The sequence below is a fragment of the Canis aureus genome, chromosome 11 (genome assembly GCF_053574225.1).
Source record: "Canis aureus isolate CA01 chromosome 11, VMU_Caureus_v.1.0, whole genome shotgun sequence".
NCBI classification, from domain to species: Eukaryota; Metazoa; Chordata; class Mammalia; order Carnivora; family Canidae; genus Canis; species Canis aureus.
The window spans coordinates 26,789,829-26,811,375 of NC_135621.1; the positions used below are offsets into that span (position 1 = coordinate 26,789,829).

General features: G+C 43.8%; 1 protein-coding gene and 1 long non-coding RNA gene across 13 annotated transcripts in view; one reads left to right on the top strand and one right to left on the bottom strand.

Moving 5' to 3' along the window:
• The window catches only part of LOC144323651 (uncharacterized), an 80,183-nt gene that overhangs the window by 39,394 nt on the left and 19,242 nt on the right, over window positions 1-21,547 (top strand). For all 11 annotated transcript variants that reach the window (XR_013389034.1, XR_013389026.1, XR_013389028.1 and 8 more), the window contains 2 exons: window positions 11,634-11,905; window positions 13,024-13,111. This is a non-coding gene — a long non-coding RNA (uncharacterized LOC144323651). The remainder of the gene's footprint in view (window positions 1-11,633; window positions 11,906-13,023; window positions 13,112-21,547) is intronic.
• The window catches only part of EP300 (EP300 lysine acetyltransferase), an 80,237-nt gene continuing 72,598 nt past the window's right edge, over window positions 13,909-21,547 (bottom strand). For both annotated transcript variants that reach the window (XM_077914377.1, XM_077914376.1), the window contains 4 exons: window positions 21,103-21,267; window positions 19,921-20,082; window positions 17,539-17,820; window positions 13,909-17,269 (listed from right to left, as the gene is read on the bottom strand). In XM_077914377.1, the coding sequence (XP_077770503.1) occupies window positions 15,047-17,269; window positions 17,539-17,820; window positions 19,921-20,082; window positions 21,103-21,267 (2,832 nt within the window). In that variant the 3' untranslated portion in view covers window positions 13,909-15,046. The remainder of the gene's footprint in view (window positions 17,270-17,538; window positions 17,821-19,920; window positions 20,083-21,102; window positions 21,268-21,547) is intronic.

A 21,547-nucleotide genomic window follows, 5' to 3' on the forward strand; every position in this document is an offset into this window, starting at 1 on the left:
AAATATTAAGGTAATTCACAATAAGGCTGGAAAAGGAAAACAGAAATGAAAAAGCAGAGAGGGGCAGCCCGGATGGCTCAGCGGTTCAGCGCCTGCCTTTGGCCCAGGGCATGATCCTGGAGACTTGGGATTGAGTCCCATGTCGGGCTCCCTGCATGGAGCCTGCTTCTCCCTCTGCCTGTGTCTCTGCCTCTCTCTCTCTCTCTCTGTCTCTCATAAATAAATAAATAAAATCTTAAAAAAAATAAAGCAGAATAGGGAGGGAATTTATAGCACTTACTGTTTATATTGGAAAAGAAGAAATGTATTTTTAAAAACCCACAGCAATTAGAAAGAAGGAAATAATAAAGATAGAAATCAATGAGCTTGGTTGCCTGGTTGGCCTAGTAGAACATATGACTCAATCTGAGGGTCATGAGTTCACAAAGCACCATGTTGGGTATGGAGCCTGTTGAAAAACAAAAATCAGTGCAGCACCTAGGTGGCTCAGTTGGTCAAGCACCTGACTACTGATTTCAGCTCAGGTCATGGTCTCATCTCAGGGTTTTTTTTTTTTTTTTGGTCTCAGGGTTCTAAGACTGAGCCCTGCATCAGGCTCTGTGATCGGTGTAGAATCTGCTTGTCCCTCTCTCCTCCCTGATTCCTCTCTCTCTCTCTCTCTGTCAAATAAATAAGCAAAACCTTAAAAAAATAAAAATTAGTGTTAAAAAAAGAAGTCAATGAGATTGAAAATAGAAAAAAATCAAACAAAAACTTCATTCTTTTAATAGATCAACAAAATTGACAAACCACGTTATTAAGATCAGTAATGAAATAGGGGATATCACTACAGATTCTGCAGACATTAAAGGATAGTGAGAGAATACCACAGACAACTCTATACACACAGATTTGACAACTTAGGTGAAATGGACCAGTTCTTTAAAAAGTATAAACTACCTCATATCATCAAATATTAAAGAGATAATCTGAACAATCCTGTAACTATTAAGGAAATTGAATTCATAAAATCCCCTGAGAAGTCTCTAGATCCAGATGGTTCCATTGGAGAGTTCTTTTTTTTTTTTTTTTTTTTTAAGATTTTATCTATTTATTTGACAGAAGGAGAGAGACAGACACAGAGAGAGTGCTCACAGCAGGCAGAGGGAGAAGGAGAAACAGACTGCCCACTGAGCAGGGATCCTGATGTGAGGCTTAGTCTCAAGACCCTGAGACCTTGACCTGAGCCAAAGGCAGACACTTAACCGGCTGAGCCACCCAGGCATTCCTCATTGGAGACTTCTAAAAAACATTTAAAGAATTAATACCAGTTCTACACAATCTCCTTCAGAAAGTAGAAGAGGAGAGCTATTTCCCAGCTCATTCTGTGAAGCCAGTATTATCCTGATGCTAAAACCAAAGGGAGTAAAAGAAAAAAAAGGAAAAAAGAAAATTGTAGACTAACATCTCTCATGAATGTAGATTCAAAAAATTCTTTTTGTTTTTTTTTTAGGAGGGGGGGAGAGAGAAAAAGAGAATCTTAAGCAGATTCCCCACTGAGCACAGAGCCCCTCACAAGGGCTCGATTTTACAACTCTGAGATCATGATCCAAGCCAAAATCATGAGTTAGTTGCACAACCAACTGAGCCACCCAGGTGTCCCAGATTCCAAAATTCTTTTTTTTTTCTTTAAGATTTTATTTATTTATTCACGAGAGTCACACAGAGAGAAGCAGAGACATAGGCAGAGGGAGAAGCAGGCTCTCTGTGGAGAGCCTGATGCGAGACTTGATCCCAGGACCCCAGGATCATGACCTGAGCCAAAGGCAGATGCTCAAACACTGAGCAACTCAGGTGCCCCCAGATTCCAAAATTCTTTTTTTTTTTTAAGATTTTATTTATTCATGAGAGACACAGAAAGAGAGAGAGAGGCAGAGACACAGGCAGAGGGAGAAGAAGCAGGCTCCATGCAAGGAAGCCTGATGTGGGACTCGATCCTGGGACTCCAGGATCATGCCCTGGGACGAAGGCAGGCGCTAAACCGCTGAGCCACCCAGGCATCCCAATTCCAGAATTCTTGACAAAATATTAGCATGTAGAATTCAGCAATGTATAAGAAGAGTTACACATCATGACCCAAGTGAATTTTATTCCATAGATACACTGTTCACTATTCGAAAATGAATCAATGTAATCCATCGTAGTAATAGGTGAAAGAGAAAGATTTATATGATTGTATCAATTGATACAGAAAGAGCATTGGCAGGAATTTAACACCAATTCTGATAAAAAGTCAGGAGACTGGGCAGCCCTGGTGGCACAGCAGTTTAGCACCGCCTGCAGCCTGGGGTGTGATCCTGGAGTCCTGGGATCGAGTCCCACGTCAGGCTGCCTGCGGGGAGCCTGCTTTTCCCTCTGCCTGTCTCTCTCTCTCTCTCTCTCTCTCTGTCTCATGAATAAATAAATAAAATCTTTAAAAAAAAGGAGACTGGAAATAGAGGGGTTTTCTCCAACTTGATAAAGAACACCTGCAGAAAACCTACAACAGACATCATATTTAATGGTGAAATACTGAATACTTTTCCTCTAAGAATAGAAACAAGGCAAGGATGTCCACTCTCACCACTGCTAGTCAATATGGTCCTGGCAATTCTTGCCAGTGCAGTGAGGCAAGAGATGGAAATAAAAGGGATATGGATCAGGAAGGAAGAATAAATAAGACATTCCTTTATGCAGATGACATAATTGTCCATGAAGAAAATCCCATGTAATCAACAGCAACAAAACTCAGTGGAACTAGTAAATGAGTTCAGTACCAAAAAAAAAATAAATAAAAAAAAAAAATCAAAAGTCAATTGTATTTCTATATATCATTGAGATTCAAATAATAATTTTAAAAAAACCTTAAAAAGTGAAAATCAGGGCAACCTGGGTGGCTCAGCAGTTTAGCACCACCTTCAGCCCAGGGCGTGATCCTGGGAACCCAGGATGGAGTCCCACGTCGGGCTCCCTGCATGGAGCCTGCTTCTCCCTCTGCCTGTGTCACTGCCTCTCTCTGTCTCTCATGAATAAATAAACGAATAAATAAATAAATTATCTTAAAAAAAAGATTATTTACTCCAAACCAACAACTTAAAAAAAAAAAAAGAAGTGAAAATCAAGGTGGGCATGGGACCCTTGATCTCGGGGCTGTGAGTTCCAGGCCCATGTTGGGTATAGAGATTACTTAAAAATAAAATCTTAAAAAAAAATTAAAAGTAAAAGTAAAATAGCATTCATCATCAGCAAAAAAGAAGAAGAAAGAAAAGAAATACTTAGGTGTAAATGTAGCAGAACACTCATGGGACTTGTATGCTGAAAACTACAAAACAGTGATGAAATTAGTTAAAGAGATGTAAATATAGAGATATTCTGTGTTCCTGGACAAGAAGATGCCATGTGGTAAGGATGTCAGTTCTCTCCCAATTGATATACAAGTGTAGCACATTTCCTATCAAAACCACAGTGAGATTTTTTTTATAAATATAGACAATATTATTCTAAAATTTATATGGAAGAGCAAAGGCATTAAAATAGCTAAGACAGGGGCAGCCTGGGTGGCTCAGCGGTTTAAGCGCCTGCCTTCGGCCCAGGGTGTGATCCTGGAGTCCCAGGATCGAGTCCCATGTCAGACTTCCTGCATGGAGCCTGCTCCTCCCTCTGCCTGTGTCTCTGTCTCTCTCTCTCTCTGTCATGAATAAATAAATAAAAAAAATCTTTAAAAAAATAAAATAGCTAAGACAATTCTGAAAAAGAATAATGTGGGAAGAATCACTCTGCTTGATTTTAGACTTCTGGCTACATCGATCCGCACTATGGTGGTATTGGCAGAGGAACGGGCACACAGATCCATGGAACAGCATAGAGAACCCAGAAATAGCCCTACACAAGTATAGCCAACTTTTGTTTGTTTTGTTTTTGACAAAGATGCACAAGCAATTCAGGGGAGAAAGGAGAGCCTTTTTAACCAAGGGTGCTAGAGCAACTGGGTGTCTGTAAGCAAAAACAACAACAAAACAAGCCTCCAGCTAAACCCCTCTGTACAAAAATAAACTCAAAATGGATCATAGATTTACATGTGAGGCATAAAACGATACAATTTGAGATGATGATAATGTAGGAGACAACCGCCAGGACCTAAGAGTTCTTAGACATGGTGCCAAAAGCCTGATCCATAAAGGGAAAATAATTTATTATTGGACTTCCATCAAATGTATAACTTTTTGCCCCAAAACACCCTTTTAGGAGGATGGCAAAACAAGCTATAAACTGTTAGAAAATATGTGTGGTTAGGAACCACACATCTGAGAAAAGATTTAGAATATATAAATTTCATTTTTTTTATTTATTTATTTATTTATTTATTTATTTATTTATTTATTTATTTTTAAATATTTTATTTACTCATGAGAAACACAGAGAGAGAGACAGAGAGACAGAGAGAAAGAGGGGCAGAGACAGAGACACAGGCAGAGGGAGAAGCAGGCTCCATGCAGGGAGCCCAAACTGGGACTTGATCCCAGTTCTCCAGGATCAGGCCCTGGGCTGAAGGTGGCGCTAAACTGCTGAGCCACCCGGGCTGCCCATAAGTTTCATTTTTAAAAAAGATTTTATTTATTTGAGAGCACACAAGAGTGAACACAAATGGGGGAAGGGCAGAGGGAGAGGCACAGAAGATTCCCCAGGACCCGGAGACCATGACCTGAGCCTGAGTCAGATGCTTAACAGACTGAGCCACCCAGGTGCCCCCTAAAAATTTCATTTTCTAACTGTTAATTGCTGGTACATAGAAATGCAAGTGATCTTTGTGAACTTTCCTTGTATTCTCTTCCCTTGCTAAATTAAATTATTAGTTTGAATAGCTTTTTTGTAGGTTCCTTATGGGTTTTCTATTTATACAATCATGACATCGAGAATAACACAGTTTACTTCTTTCTTGCTAAGTGCTGATTTATTTTTTTGCTTTATATTGCTGTCTAAAACATCCAGTATAATGTTGAGAAGAATTAGTAAGAATGGGGAATCTTTTTTTTTTTAAGATTTTATTTATTTATTCATGAGAAACAGAGAGACAGAGAGGTACAGACACAGGCAGAGGGAGAAGCAGGCTCCATGCAGGGAGCGCAATGTGGGAGTTGATCCCAGGTTTCCAGGATCAGAGCCTAGGCTGAAGGCAGCGGTAAACCGCTGAGCCCCCCGGGCTGCCCAAGAATGGGGATTCTTGCCTCATTCCTGAGCTTAGGGAGAAAGCCTTTGCTCTCATTATATTACATGCATAATGTAATTGCTATTTTTTTATTTATTTATTTTTTTTGTGGAAGAGGGAGATGCTTAGGATTTTTACATCTATGTTAATGAAAACTACTGGCCTTTAGTTTTCTTATAATTTTAAAAAATTTTGGTACAAGGTAATGTTGATTTCATAAAAATGAGTTGAAAAGTGTTCTATTTTCTTTTCTTTTAAGATTTTATTTATGTGAGAGTGAGAGAAACACAAGCAGGGGGAGGGAAGGAGGGAGAAGGAGAAGCAGACTCACTGCTGAGCAGGGACCCTGATGTGGGGCTCGATCCCAGGACCCTGGGATCATAACCTGAGCCAAAGGCAGATGCTTAACTGACTGAGCCATCTAGGTGCCCCTGGAAGTGTTTTATTTTCTGGAAAAAAAAAAAAAAAAGATTTGTTTCTTCCATATATGTTTGATAGAATTCATCAGTGAAATAATCTTGGCCTGGAGTTTTGTTTTTGGGAAGGTTTTATTGATTGATTGATTGATTGATTGATTTTATTTATTCATGAAAGACACAGACGCAGAGATATAGGCAGAGGGAGGAGCAGCTCCCTGTGGGGAGCCCAATGCAGGACTTGATCCCAGGACCCCAGGATCACGACCTGAGCCAAAGGCAGATGCTCAACCGCTGAGCCACCCAGACATTCCGATGGGATGAATTATGAATTGAATTTTTATTTTTTTTTAATTTTTATTTTTTTTAAATATTTTGTTTATTTATGAGAGAGAGAGAGAGAGGAGAGGCAGAGACACAGGCAGAGGGAGAAGCAGGCTCCATGCAGAGAGCCTGACGTGGGACTCAATCCAGGGTCTCCAGGATCACGCCCTGGGCTGTAGGCGGCACTAAACTGCTGAGCCACCCGGGCTGCCCATGAATTGAATTTCTTTTTTTTTTTTTTTGAATTGAATTTCTTAAATAGATTTAAAGCTATTTAGATTTTTTAGTTTTCATGTTAACTTTGTTAATTTTTGTGTTTCAAGAGATATTTCCATTTTATATCATTTGTCAGATACATTGGCATATGAATTAAGATTGTGACATCTTGGGATCCCTTGGTGGCGCAGCAGTTTGGTGCCTGCCTTTGGCCCAGGGCGTGATCCTGGAGACCTGGGATCGAATCCCACGTCGGGCTCCCGGTACATGGAGCCTGCTTCTCCCTCTGCCTGTGTCTCTGCCTCTCTCTCTATCATAAATAAATAAATTAATTAATTAAAAAAAAAAAAAGAAAGATTGTGACATCTTTGACCAAATGACACCTTTACCATGAGGAGATAACCCTCTTCGTCCCTGGTGATGTTCCTTGTTCTGAAGTCTACTTATTCTTCTTTCTCTTCTTTTTTTTCTTTCCTCTTCTTTTTTTAAAGATTTTATTTATTTATTCATGAGAGACACAGAGAGAGGCAGAGACACAGGCAGAGGGAGAAGCAAGCTCCCTGCAGGGAACCCGATGCGGGACTTGATCCCAGACCCTGGGATCACAGCCTCAGCTAAAGGCAGACACTCAACCACTGAGCCACCCAGGCATCCCTGAAGTGTACCTCTTCTGATATTAATATTGCCATTTCAGTTTTCTTTAACATCTGCATGTGTCTCTTTTTCCATCCTTTTTAATCTCCCTGTGTCTTTACATTGAAAGTGGATTTCTTACAGAGAGTAGATAGTTAGGTCTTGGTCTTTCTTCTGTTTTTTTTTTTTTTAATTAAGATTTTTAATTTATTTTATTCATGACAGATACACAGAGAGAGAGGCAGAGACACAGGCAGAGGGAGAAGCAGGCTCCATGCAGGGAGCCTGACGTGGGATTCAATCCCGGACCCCAGGATCACGCCCTGAGCCAAAGCCAACCCCTGAGCCACCCAGGCGTCCTGACCCCTGAGCTTCCGGTGATCACTATTCTAACTCTCTGTTTTTACAAGTGTGGCTTTTTTAGATTCCACATATAACTGAGATCTTATATTATTAGTCTTTGTCTGACTTATCTCACTGAGCATGATGCCCTCGAGGTCCACTGATGTTGGCACAAGTGGCAGGATTTCCTTCTTTCTCAGGGCTGAATACCAGCCCATCGTAGGAGTATGTGTACCATGATTTCTTCACACATGCACTTCTGTGGGCACTTAGGTGGCTTCCCAAATCTTTTGATTTTATAGTTTACTTTGAACAGCACTTCATTTTGGTTTTGGTTTTGTTTTGGCTCTTCCTTCTCCTGTCTCCAGAGCTTATCATACACACTAGACCTTCATAATGGGAAATGACTGAACGTAGGTTGGGAGGTGTTAACTGCTGCTTATTCTCACTTTGGGGTTAATTTCTATATAACCGAGAAGAAGGATGATCAACTTCCCTCTCAAAAATGTCAGGCTTGGGGTACCTGGGTGGCTCAGCCGGTGAAGTGTCTGCCTTCAGCTCAGGTCATGATTTCAGGGTCCAGGGATCCTGCCCAGGGTTGAGTGGGGCTCCCTGCTCAGGCTTCCCGTCTGCCCACGAAACACCCCGGAACTTCAGGTGGGGTTCTTGGGAGGTGGCTCCAAATCCAGCAGTGCCCCAGCTGGCCCTCCCGCTGGCCTGTGGCCTCCTTTGTGTTTGAGATATAACTCACATCCCATAAAATTGACTATTTTAGGGGGATCCCTGGGTGGCTCAGAGGTTTAGTGCCTGCCTTTGGCCCAGGGCGCGATCCTGGAGTCCCGGGATCGGGTCCCGCGTTGGGCTCCCGGCATGGAGCCTGCTTCTCCCTCCTCCTGTGTCTCTGCCTCTCTCTCTCTGTCTGTGTCTATCATAAACAAATAAATAAATCTTTTTTAAAAATTGACTATTTTAAAGCTTACAATTCAGGGGTTTTGAGTATATCCAGGGCTGTGCAACCTCACCACTGTCGATTCCAGAACATTCTCACCACCCCATAAAGAAACCCCATACTTAACAGCTCTTCATTTCCCCCACCCCCAGCCCCTGGCAACCACTGATCTACTTCCTGCCTCTGTGGATTTGTCTGTTTGAGACATTTCATATAAATAGAACTATATTCATATGTATGTGGTCTTTTGTGTTTGGTTTCTTTCACTGAGCATCAAGTGTTCTCAAAGTTCATCGGGTTGTTGCTTAAATCACTACTTCATTCCTTTCAATGGTTGAATAATATTCCATTGGATGGGTATCCATTTATCTGTTCATGGACATTTGAATTGCTTATTATTTCAGCTCTTATGAATAATGAGGCCATGGATGTTTGTGTACAAATTTTTGTGTGAACATAAGTTTTCAGTTTTCTTGGGTCTATAACAAGAAGAGGGATTGCGAGGTCATATGGCCACTCTATGTGTAACTACTTTTTATGTTATGGACAAAATATTTACTGAGATAAATTTTCTGCAGTGTACAAATCATTCTTGCAAATACAAACATTTAACTTTTTACATTTTTGTGGGGAGAAGAGCAGAGGGAGAGGGAGAGAGAGAGAATTTTTTTTTTAAGATTTTATTTAGGGGATCCCTGGATGGCTCAGTGGTTTAGCACCTGCCTTTGGTCCAGGGCGCAATCCTGGAGTCCCGGGATCGAGTCCCACTTCAGGGGAGCCTGCTTCTCCCTCCTCCTGTGTCTCTGCCTCTCTCTCTCTCTCTCTCTCTCTCTCTCTATGTCTATCATAAATAAATAAATAAATCTTAAAAAAAAAGATTTTATTTATTTATTTGACAGAACATGAGTGGGAGTAGAAGGAGAGGTAGGCTTCCCCAGTGAGCTGAGCAGGGAGCCCGATGCTGGACTCGATCCCAGGACCTCGGGATCATGATCTGAGCCAAAGGCAGGTGTGTAACTGACTGAGCCACCCAGGTGCCCTGGAGAGAGGGCATCTTAAGCAGACTCCACACCCAGCACAGAGCCAAACTGTGGCTCGATCTCACCACCCTGAGATCATGACCTGTGCTGAAACCATGAGTCAGATGCTTAACCCACCGAGCCGCTCAGGTGCCCCTGGACATTTAACTTTTTAGAGGAACTGCTACAATTTTCCAAAGTAGCTGTACCATCTTATGTGCCCCCGGCAGTGTGTGAGCTTCCACTTTCTCCACATCCTCACCAGCCTGGATTTTTTTTTTTTTTTTTTTAATGGTAGTCATACAGAGAGAGAGAGAGAGAGAGAGAGAGGCAGAGACATAGGCAGAGGGAGAAGCAGGCTCCATGCACCGGGAGCCCGATGTTGGATTCGATCCTGGGTCTCCAGGATCGCGCCCTGGGCCAAAGGCAGGCGCCAAACCGCTGCGCCACCCAGGGATCCCAGCCTGGATCTTTGATACTAGCCATCCTAGTGGGTGCGAAGTGGCATCCCATCGTAGTTTTGATTTGCATTTCCCTAATTACTAATGATGTTGAGCATCTTTTCATTGTGGTTAACCAACCTCTGTGCTCTGGAGCCGAAATAGAACACAAAGACTGTCTGGTGATAAAGAGGAGCGATAATTTTATTACTTCACCTGGCACAGGAGGCTGCCATGGGCTAGGGTCTTGGTCTTCATAACTGCAGACCAGGGGACACCTGGCTGGCTCAGTCAGTAGAGCGTGCAACTCTTAACCTCATGGTCGTGAGCTCAGGCCCCACATTGGATGTGGAATCTACTTAAAAAAAAAAAAAAAAAAAAAAAAAAAAAGCAAAGCAAAACTGCAGAGCCGCCCCAGGGGTTAAAGGCTGAAGGGTTTTTTAGGAAAATACAGGATCAGGGCGGTTTTGATAGGAATCTGGTATGTGCTGCCAGCCACGTTCGTCATGTCTTCCAGGTGGTCTCCTGACCAACCCTGGCAACAGCCATCTGAGTCTTGTTACTAAGTATACATTGAGATCAGCAAGATGCCCACATTGATAAGGAGGAGCTCCTGGGACAAAGGATTCTACAGAAAAACAAGCGCCGGGGAGGAGGAGGTTTCAAGAATGAAGAGAAAAACTCATGGAGTTCGAAGTCGAGCCTTGCTGAAGCATTAGTGTGTTCGTCTTCATCTCCATGCATCCATACTTTTCTAGAGCGGTTTCATTTCCACGTCCTTACAGGCCATTTGTGTCCCCTCTTTGGGGAAAAATGTCAACTCACATCTGTTGTCCAATTCTTCATTGGGTTATTTGTCTTCTTGTTGTTGTCGTCAGTTTCTGAATAGTCTGGATACACAGACTCCTACCAGATACGACTCACCAATATATTACCCATTCTGTTGGGGGGGGGATGGGGGGTGTCTTTTCACTTTCCTGATAATATCCTTGGATGCACGAGCGTTTTAAATTCTGTTCAAGTCCAGTTTTGTTTTGTTTTGTTTTGTTTTTCCCGGTTGCTTGTGCTTTAGATGTCCTAGCTATGGAATCATGGCCTAGTCCAAGGTCATGAAGACCTCCACCTGTGTTTTCTTCTATGACTTTTGTAGTTTTAGCTCTTACATTTTGGTCTGCCATCTATTTTGAGTTAGTTTTTTTACTTGGTGAGAGGTAGAGGTCCGACTTCTTTCTTTCGTATGTGGATATCCAGTTGTTCCAGCACCATCTGTTGAAGAATATTCCTTCTGCGTTGACTTCTCTTGGCATCTTTGTCAAAAATCAATTGACCATAAATATATGGCTTTAAAAAATATATATATGGCTTTATTTCTGGACTCTGTTCCATTGATCTAAATGTCTGTCCTTATGCTGCTACTATTGTCTTGATTATTTTAGATTTGCAGTTTAAGTTTTGAAATTTGGAAGTATGAATCCTCCAAATTTATACTTCTTTTTCGAGATTGTTTTGGCTATTTGGCTCCTTTGCATTTCTTTTCTTTTTCTTTTTTTAATTTTATTTATGATAGTCACACACACACACACACACACACACACACACACACACACACACACACAGAGGCAGAGACACAGGCAGAGGGAGAAGCAGGCTCCATGCACCGGGAGCCCGATTTGGGATTCGATCCCGGGTCTCCAGGATCACGCCCTGGGCCAAAGGCAGGCGCTAAACCGCTGCGCCACCCAGGGATCCCTCCTTTGCATTTCCATATACATTTTAGGACGAGCATGTAAAATTCTGCCAAAAATAAAAAAGAAAGAAAAAAGCAAAAATCCAGCAGATATTTTGGTAAGGGATGGATTTTGGATCTCTAGATGGATTTTGGAGAGTACCCCTTCCCTAACATTAGTGAGGTCTGTTCACAATCTTCTGATCTGTGAACAATGTCTTTTCATTTATTTAGGTCTTTAATTTCAGTGTTCTTAGTTTTCAGTATACAAGTTTTATACTTCTTTTTAAAAACCTATTAACATTTTGTTCTTTTTGATGCTGGTCTATATGCTCTTTCAACAGGGTGACTTCATCATGAACATAACATTCCAGGAAGCCATCCTTCTGAAGACCAGCTTCCTTTGTTTGTAAAAGAAGACTGGGAAACTTCTCTTCAGGATTCCTTGGTTTCTTTCTCCCCTTTCAGTTTTTAACTGTGTGTTGCATTTGCTTGGAGCAGGGCCCCTGTGTCATATGTATTAGTTTGCTGCCATCACTAAGGATGCTCTACAGTAAGGGAGATGAAGGGTATGGAGAAGAAAGGCTTTGGAGCCCTACAGACTTTTGACATTCTGGTAAGCCATTTCCTGGCTGTGTGATCTTGAGCAAGTTGTCACTTGAGCTGCAGTCTTCTCATTGGTTGGTTGGGGCTGTTTTTTGAGGATTTCAGCAAGCTAAGTAAATGAAAGCACCAGAACACTGCTCTGTCCATTTGCCAGGTTAATGTTATAAACAGCTCAACTGGAGACTTGTGGCTCCTTTTAGCTCTTCCCAACTTTTTATGGTAATTGCATAAAAACAATGCATAGAAATGTTTCAAATGCATAGAAACATTGAAATCAGCTTCTTGTATTTTTTTTTTTAAGATTTTATTTATTCATGAGACAGAGAGAGAGAAAGGCAGAGACACAGGCAGAGGGAGAAGCAGGCTCCATGCAGGGAGCCCGATCTGGGACCTGATTCCAGGACTCCAGGATCATGCCCTGAGCCGAAGGCAGAACGCTCAATTGCTTAGCCACCCAGGCGTCCCAGCTTCTTGTATTCTTGACTCTGGATTCTTATCTTCCCCCCTCCCTAGCACTGCCTCTGGCCTGGGCAAGGACAGCTTTTCTCCCCCACCCTCTTATATCAGCCTCCACTTTTCTCTTTGCAACACTCTAGTGAAAGTGATTGAACACTTCAACCCAGCTGTCTTTAGCTAGAGGCCAGAGCTGTGAAAGCTGGGTATTTACTGCTTGGAAATGGGTTAGAAAACTGTTTCCCTGGTGGAGGCTCAGCTCAATCCTGGGCCTCTCGTACTAGGGAGAAGATGGGGGTCCTCCTGTTAACAGGCATCACCCCCTTCTGTAATCTGGTGTCAGCCAAGTGGACCTGAAGCTGTTTTCCCAACAGGACCAGATTCTTCTCTCATGGCGCAGTTCCTCCTCACTCCTTTCCCTTTTCTCATTCATCTTCCCCTAAGATTCGCTTTATTTTATATAATAAGTAAATTCTACACCACACGTGGGACTTGAACTTACAACCCTGCAATAGTCACATGCTCTACTGAGCCAGCTAGGCGCCCCTCCAAGATCCATTTAAGTACTGTCCTTTCCAGAAACTTGCCCAATTTCCATCAGCAGGCTTCCCTGATGCCCATCTGTTCCACACTTTCTATTTTATCTCACTCAAGCATCCTTTCATCTTCTTGCAGGGCTGTATCCTGTCTGTGTGTGCCATGTGGCCTGGTACACAATGTAGGTGGCTCCAGGTGGATCTGCTGGACCACTGAGCAGAAGCTGGTAGGTACTTGACACATTTTCTGGGATGGTCTCTGATTAATGCTCAATGTGTAAGTTCGCCTCACATTAAGGTACTGGTTATTTTTGTTGAGACAATGTAAAATAGTAAAAAGAACAAACGTGCTTGAATTAAGCTACTTGAAGATCTTTCTTTAGCCCTTAGTAGAGACTATCATAGTGTGAAGCCCTATGACAAAGATGAGGTCTGCCTGATGATGCCAAAGCAGTTAATAGTATTCTAATTTTTCCAAACCGTTTATAGCCAACTGGTATTCAGCTGGAGACCAGTAACCTATTCATTCTTTAGACACCTAGCATGATACTGGACTCACTGTTGGAATATCTTATGCTTTCAGGTTTTATTTCCACACATTTTCCTTTCTTACCACCTCATCTCCCGGTTGACTTCCTGGTTGGCAGGTAGCAAAAACCAGCTTAAGAGAATAAGAAGAGATTCTTGCCTTAGCATCAAGTGCTGAGGAGTTACTCCTGACTTAGGCGAATACATGATCCCTCTGAGGTTATCCACTGGGGACAACGAAGAAGGTCCTCTATAAAGCTGTAAACAGCTAACTAATATCATTGGTGAAACGGACATGTAGCTGGTGCTTGGGTTTTCCCCTGAGCTCTGGATAAATTTACCCAAATCTATTTGTGAATTCAACTTATGTAATAGTTTAGGAAGGCTGCAAGCTGGTGCTTTTGCTTTTTCCTCTGAATCCCATGTACTGGGCACTTACTCAAACTGATGCATTCTAAGACAAAGATATGATAACAAGGAGTAAAACAAGGTCAGGTGTCTGTCTCACACAGTTTATTTAACAATAGGTAATAAGAAATCAAATTTAACAGTCTATACAGTGATCCAAAGTTCATATTTATAAGTAATCAACTTTAATTGCATGATTTACAACAGTTGAGGGTTTTTGCTTTCTATTTTCAAGTTTTACAGAAAGTGTATGTGTGCGTGCGTGCGTGCGTGTGTGTGTGTGTGTGTGTGTATGGGGGGGTTAGGGGCAGGGTAAGGAGGAAGAAAGCAAGCGAAGAAGAAACCCCAGGGACATTTTGCATGTTAAAATCATCCCACAGGAATCGTTTCTTACCCTCTTTTAAATTTTTTCCTTTGTTAGATGTAAAAATAACGAAAAAAATTCTTTCAAGAAACAGAACCACAATATATAATACATCAATTTGGCAGCTGCCCCTGTATATTTTGAAAAAGTCATTTTTCTCTCTACATGTACAAATTATTTTAATACTTGAAGTTTTTACGCTCAGACTTACGGAATAGAAAATTTTCTGGAGCACAAAAGTTGACTTCAGGGGAGGAAAGGGGAAATTTTTTTTTTTTTTTTTTTTTTACATTTTTAAAAGAATGAACATCTTTGCACCCAGAGAAAAAAAATTGGTATTTTAATATATATTTATATATATTTATATATATATAGAATGTAATTTTAAAGTAACATTAACCCCTTTTGTCCTCTGGTTTTAGAAATGTTCTAACTCTTCCATAAAGTGAGGAAAATAGGGAAAAATGTCAACCATCTGCACCAGTAAATAATAACTATTAATATTACATATTTTCATTAATTTAAAAAAAATAATAAAACCTATTGGAGGTGCAAGGCAGGAGCGTGTGGTTGGCTTCCCAGACCTCAGCCTCCTCCCAGTGCACACTTGAACCACACACACAAGGGAAAAAAAGAGGCCGGCAGGACCGGCCATAACAAAAATATATTCTTTGTACTCTATCATCCCTCAGGTTCATCTGGCTTGTTTGCTTTAAACCACAAACAGCTACTGCACAGTCCTTATGTGTTCCACGGAAAATTGTCTTTTAGGCTAAGAAAGATTCAAAAAAATTGTTTTCAGTACAAAAAGTCTTGTTAAGAGAAAATAATTTTTTTGCTCCCAAAATACTACAAGGTGTCTCTAGTGTATGTCTAGTGTACTCTGTGAGAGGTTCGAATTCAAGTCTGAGTTATCGGTGCTGAGTCCCAGGTCCGTGGCGCTTGCACCATGGAGGTTTGCCATGCCTGGATTGCTAGCGAGCTGAGAGAGCATTGAACTCTGGTCCGGGCTGGCAAAATGCCCTTGTTCCATGGGGTTGGCCTGGGCAGCTACCAGTCCGGGATGTGGAGAACTGGTCTGTGGGGAGACATGGTGCGGAGAGGGCTGAGGCTGCATCCTTGGGGAAGGGCTGGAGTGGGGAGGCTGGGACTGCGGCCGTGGAGAAGGGACAGGCTGGGGAGAGCGCACTTGATTGGAGAGAGAAGAAGGGATCTGCTGGCCTTGGAGGTGTGGGGACTGAGCCTGGCTTGGGAGCATATGCTGCTGGGGGCTCATGGGGTTGGGCTGAGCAGGGGACCCCATCTGTTGCTGGAGGAGTCGCTGCTGATACGCCTGCAAACTGGCTCCAGCCTCTGCTCCCAAGGCCTGGGGGAGCTGGCCCATCTGTCCCATGTTCCCTTGTTGCATCTGCTGCATGTGATGTTGCATCCGCTGTTGCTGCTGCTGCTGCTGTGGCGGCGGCGGTGGTGGGGGGTAGCCAACTCCTTGGGGTTGCTGGAACTGGTTATGGTTGGCCATCCCGGGGCCGATTCCAGGCCCTGCTCCCTGCTGCTGCTGCTGCTGTTGCTGCTGCATCATCTGCTGCCGCCTCAAGATGTCTCGGAACTGTGAAGGCATGGTGTTGTGATTCATGTTCATTTGCTGAGCTTGGGGGCTCATCCCTCCCATGGGTGGCTGGAGTTGCTGCTGCGGCTGCTGCTGGGGCAGGCCGGCCCTCTGGACGCCCGCTTGCATGGGGTTCATGTTCGGCATGGCTGGATTAGAGTGGACCCCCTGCTGGCCTGGCATGGTAGGCGGCTGCAGCCCGGGCTGGCCCTGGGGCATGCCAGGCTGCCCAGGGAGGGGCTGTGGATTCGAGTTGGCATACTTGGCAGCCCGCTGCTTGATGAATGCAGCCAACAGCTGGGGGTTGGCATGAAGGATACTAAGCACCTGTTGCTGCTGTAGGGGAGAGCTGGGAGACCTGAGAGTCCGCAAAAGGTTTTGTAAGGCTTGTTGAGACACAGTGCCTGGTTTGAGAGGGCTCACACCTACCTGGCCCAGTCCTGGCTGGGGAGCTATATTCAAGGGCTGACCATGCTGGGCCACTGACATCATGGCTGGCCTCGGCATCCCAGGCTGTAGCTGCTGGGGCTGAGGCAAACCTCCCTGGACCCACTGTGGCTGCTGCTGCATCCCAGTGGGCCCCATCCCTGGCTCCAAATGCCCACTGGGACCTCTGGCCATAGGGGGTGGGTTCATACCCATGGGGGCCATCGGAGTCATCTGGGGCATCTGGTGCTGGATTGGCCTTTGAAAAATTTGCACGTGGGCCATCTGGCGCTGCGTCTCAGCTGCCCTCTGAATCTGCATTGCCATTTCCACTGCAGCAGGTGGGGGCCCTGGAAGGGGTGGCTGAGCAGTCTGAGGGGGAGTGGGAGGGGTCACCTGGCCTGCTGCCTTACCCTGGGAGACGGGGCCAGCAGCCTGAGTCCTGGGCAAATAGGGTGGCATGCTGTTGGGAGGAGTGGGCTGGGGCTGAGAGGGAGGCTGGGGCTGGGGTGTCTGCGGGGTGGTTGGTTGTTGACCAGTCGGTGTGGTTGGAGTGGCAGGAGTTGGGGAGGGCAGGCCTTGCTGCTGCCCCACCACCCCGGTCCGCTGCATACTGGCCATCCTCCTGCGGAGCATCTGAGCCTGCTGGAGCCGGTGCTGCAGCTGCTGTTGCCGGAGCTTTTGCTTGATGTTGAGGCAGAAGGGCACAGGGCACTTGTTCTCCTGGCAGTGCTTGGCGTGGTAGCAGCAGAGGGCGATGAGCTGCTTGCAGATGGGGCAGCCCCCGTTGGTCTTCCGTTTGCAGCCCTTGGTGTGCTGTACCACCCGCTTCATCTTCTGGCAGGAGGGCAGTGAGCAGTTGGCGTTCCGGCACTGGCAGGCATGCACCAGGGACTGAATGCAGCGCTGGATGCTCAGGCGGCGGGAGTCTCCTGGGCTTTGGGTGGCTGCAGCCTGCTGGCTGTTGCTCTCGTCGTCTAAGCCAAGACCTAGTTTCTCCATTTTGTGGTCATGGTTTTTAGTGTTATAGCAGGTGATACATAAATCATAATCCTGGGGGGGAAACAGGCACAGTCAACTCTCCAAGATTTAAGTAATTAAAAAAACAGTCTACATATTCTGCTAGGGCCCAAAACCCCCTTCTAGAGAAAGACTCTTCAGCACTACCACTGAAATATAAGACCAGGCCCCTCCCACTCTGCGCTACTACTCACCAATGGCCCCGAGCACAAGCCTTTGTCACCAGTGTTTCTCCTGCCTCTCAGGAACCTGGAGCCCCCCACCCACCCCAGCGCCCTCTGCTCCCCACCCCCGGGGCCTACCTCGCAGACAGTGCAGTGCCAGCGGGTCTCCACATGGTGCTTGCACTCGTTGCAGGTGTAGACAAAGCGGTCCTGGCTCTGGGTGTGCAGCTCCACCAGCATGCACATGGTGGACCACTGGGCTCTTCGGAGTGAAGAGAACTCCAGGTGCTTGTCCCTGGCGAGGGTAAGGAAGGCGTCCCGCCCATCCATCAGATCGCAGGGGATGAGGGGGTCAGGATCAACGATGGGAGGCAGGGAGTTGGCGGCAGGGCCAGCGATGAGACGGATCACAAAGAAGACCTATGAAACGGACAGTTTCAATCTGACTCTGGAAGAAGAGCACTGCCTGGCACTGGGATAGCCTGCAGCCAACGGATGTCTAACTGGACGCCTGTGAGGCTGGTGATGCTCAAGTTCACAGCCATGCAAGGTCCCATCATACAGCCCTTGCTTTCTGTTGCTCACAAACCTCTGGTCTCTTCTCTGGGAATGACTACAATGGGCCTAATATCGACATTTTCTTATCTTCTCATTTAATAATCCCTTCAAACTAAAAAGGGTCTGGGCAGATACAGCACACATACACTGGACATTTCGCCTCAAAGGGTCTACTCTCACATCCAAGCCACAGTTGAATCTGGACCTAATCACAAGGAGACATGTCAGACAAATCCAAATTGAAGGAGATTCTAACAAAACAATTTTGGGCCTTGACTTTCAACAAAATGCCCACGTTATGAAAAAAAAGAAAGCCAGGAACTGAGACAACTCAACCTGACACATAATCCTTGACTGGAGCACAAGGACCAGACATAAGATAGTGGCACTGGGGGGAATCTCCTAAGTGTGAAGTCACAGTGTGGTGAAGGAGAGGTGGTCGTCTTTCTTAGAAGGTGCTTGCTGAACGGATATAGCAAAACGTTAACAACTGGTCAATCTAAGTGAAGGGTATGGCAGGGGGTCCACTACACAACTTAGAGAAAGTTTCAAATGTTAAAAAGTTTGTGGGGATGGGAAAGATAAAAAGCAAAACCTTCTTAGTCCTTGATACAGAAACAAAATTCTTGTTCACTGAAGTTTGAAAAGATACAACCACCATCAAGGCCCATAAACATTAGTGTAAAGCTGTGACAGGAAGCTGGTATAGCCTATTTTACATTTACTAATATATGAATGTAAACTCTTACTAAGCTGAAAAATGCAAGGGTACCTTCAAGAGATGAGAAACTTGTGAGCAACTGCTGTACTGACCACTATATTTTATCAGTTCTCAGAGACTGACAATCTGTGCAAACTGGCAATGACACTTGTAATATACTTGGACAGCAATACTGGCATAAAACATGAGTCTTATTTCTAGAAAAAGAACATAGGGCACACTCAGTGTCACACTGAGTAGACACATCTTGAACAGATGCCAAGAGTTTAAAAACATCAAGGAGAGGACTGTGACCTTATAATATTGTGGCTCAATGAAAGTACTCCTAGAGCAAGGACCATTTTGAAAATCTGATGCATAAGAAAGCACTGAATCTAACAAGTGGGGAATGCCTCTAACATCTCATTTGAAATAGAGGTAAATAAAACCATCTGGTGACTCCCTTGGAAATCTTTACTAAGGCTAACCTTCATGATTGTTTCCACTGTATGTTGCCCTCTAGCTAAGACAATACTCAAATATAACCTAAATCTACAACCTTAGATGCTAATTCCCAACAGGTATCCACTACTTCCATCTTCAGACTAAAAGTCTGGAGACTATATCCACAATTTAAGTCAAGCTTATTGTAATGGACTCTAGGGACCTTTCCCAACCCTTCTGTTATGCCAGAATCTTTTTTTTTTTTTTTTGTCGTTTAAAGATTTTATTTTTTTCCTGAGAGACAGAGACATAGGCAGAGGGTGAAGCAGCTCCTTCCAGAAAGATTGATATGAGACTTGATCCCAGGACGCTGGGATCACAACCTGAGCCAGAGATACTCAACTACTGAGCCACCCAGGTGCCTCTGTTATGCCAGAATCTTGTGACGCTAAACATTGCTTGAAATAGCTAATAATTATTAATTGTTGATAATATCAAAGGGAGGCACCCACCAGAATTCAAAAACCCTGAGGATTACAAAGAGGGTTGGACAAATTATGCCAATGCATTAATGCGCGGGACAATCCAACACCAATGAGACTTGTGACAGCTGCCAACCTGAGAAACCCTATCATTGCCTGTTTTTTTTTTACCTCCTATTCAAGCTATGCAATTTTCTTTCTTCTTATCCCTCAAATGATTTTTTTCCTTCTGAACTTCAGAAGGTATGCTGTGCTTGGATCTTAAATGCTAGCCATGGTGGGCAGAGCTTCCAACCTCCTTCCCTGCCCCTCCCACCCTAAGTGGCCACATAGTACCTCTTTGTGCTTCTCCATGGTGGCATACAGTTTTTGCGAGAGGTCATTGGACACATTGGGCATGCCCGGCTTCTTCTTGTTGCCCCTACTCAGGCTGCTCTTGTTTTTGCTGGTTTTCTTATTATTTTTCTTTTTAGCATTTTTGCTGTCTCCCTTTGTCACCTGCAGGTTAGCAGAGAGGACAAGAAAATGTAAGCATTTTTGTTATGAAGTAATTTGAATAATACTAATGGTAGAAGGGTTCTCCTTTTCTTTGAAACTAGAGATTCTCAGCTTATGACTCTACCAGCTCCTCTTGTCACAGACTCACCTATTTGAGTTGGTATTTATAGCAGACTAATGTTTACTATGGTTTCAGCACTAGTGTTCTTCCAGGGAAGAATCCCTACACTAAGACCCTTCAATAAAACAGCCTTAGCTTTTTGGCTAGAAGAGCCCCACAGTTTGGAGACTCCTCAGATGCATCCATCCTATTCCAGATTTGAGGACAGGGAACAAGGAGTAGAATGGTGGAATATTGAACATTCTAGAATTTTATGGGCCTACTATAAAAAAGCAAAGCAATTTGCAGAGACAATCAATGAATTCAAACTACAAGACCGTGAAGAATTTAACAGGCTGCTACTTATGAGAGACTTTCGTTAGGTCAGACTCAACGGAGACCATTGCAGCTATGCTATCAGAAAATTACTAACCAGGAAAAGCTCCTCAGAATGTCCTCCTCACAAAACCTCCTGGCAATCTCTGACCTAGGTCTGTTTTTGTAAGGCCCAGAATGCTCTGTACACTTATAAAGTGGTGTGGTGTTTAAAAAAAAAAAAGCCCCAATTATTCACAATCTGAATCTTTATGGAAAGTACTTTTGCCAGCCTCCTGCTCTATGTAGCTAATTTTCTATCAGTTTTTCAGGGTTTCCTTCTGTTTTCCATTATCAGAAATCCAAGGTTTCAGTTAAAATGAGGTCTGATGCTAAAAAGGTTGAAAACCACTGAAACAGAATTATTTCTTGACCAATTTAAAGAGCTCTTTCCAAAAATAAATAAATAAATAATTGATTAATTAAAAAAAAATAAAGCTCTTTCACGCCGAAAGCTTTAAGACCAAGTCAAAAGTTGAAGCCTGATGGCGGATTATACTCGAGAATCAAGGTGGAAGCTGGGAAGGAAAATGCAAAGCCCTCACATCTGTGCTCTCGTTGCTGGTGTTTTCTTCTCGCTTTCGCTCTTCTTCCTCCTGTTCTAGCTCCTTAATGCTCTCTTCCAGAACGTTGGGCCAGAAATCACCCTCAAAGTAAGGCAACTCCTTTGCACTTGTTAATCGATCTTCAGTAGCTTGTTTAAAAATATCCTGTGAAAATACCAGGTACAAGTAGGAATTTGGTTTTTTTTTTTTTAAAGAAGCATTTATCATTCAGAAGCAGTCACAGCTAGCAGACATAAGAAACCTGAAGGATTATAATGTCTTCTGAAAGAAAGGCAGCAGAGAGATTTATACCTAAGCCCCATGGCCCAGGGGGACATTTAGTCTTAAACAGTGAAAACTCAAGGTCTGAGGTCAGTGGTTCTGGTTCTGTCTTTCCTCTGCCTGTGAGGATAGGGAAGTTACCTGCCTTTATAAAGCCAAGTGG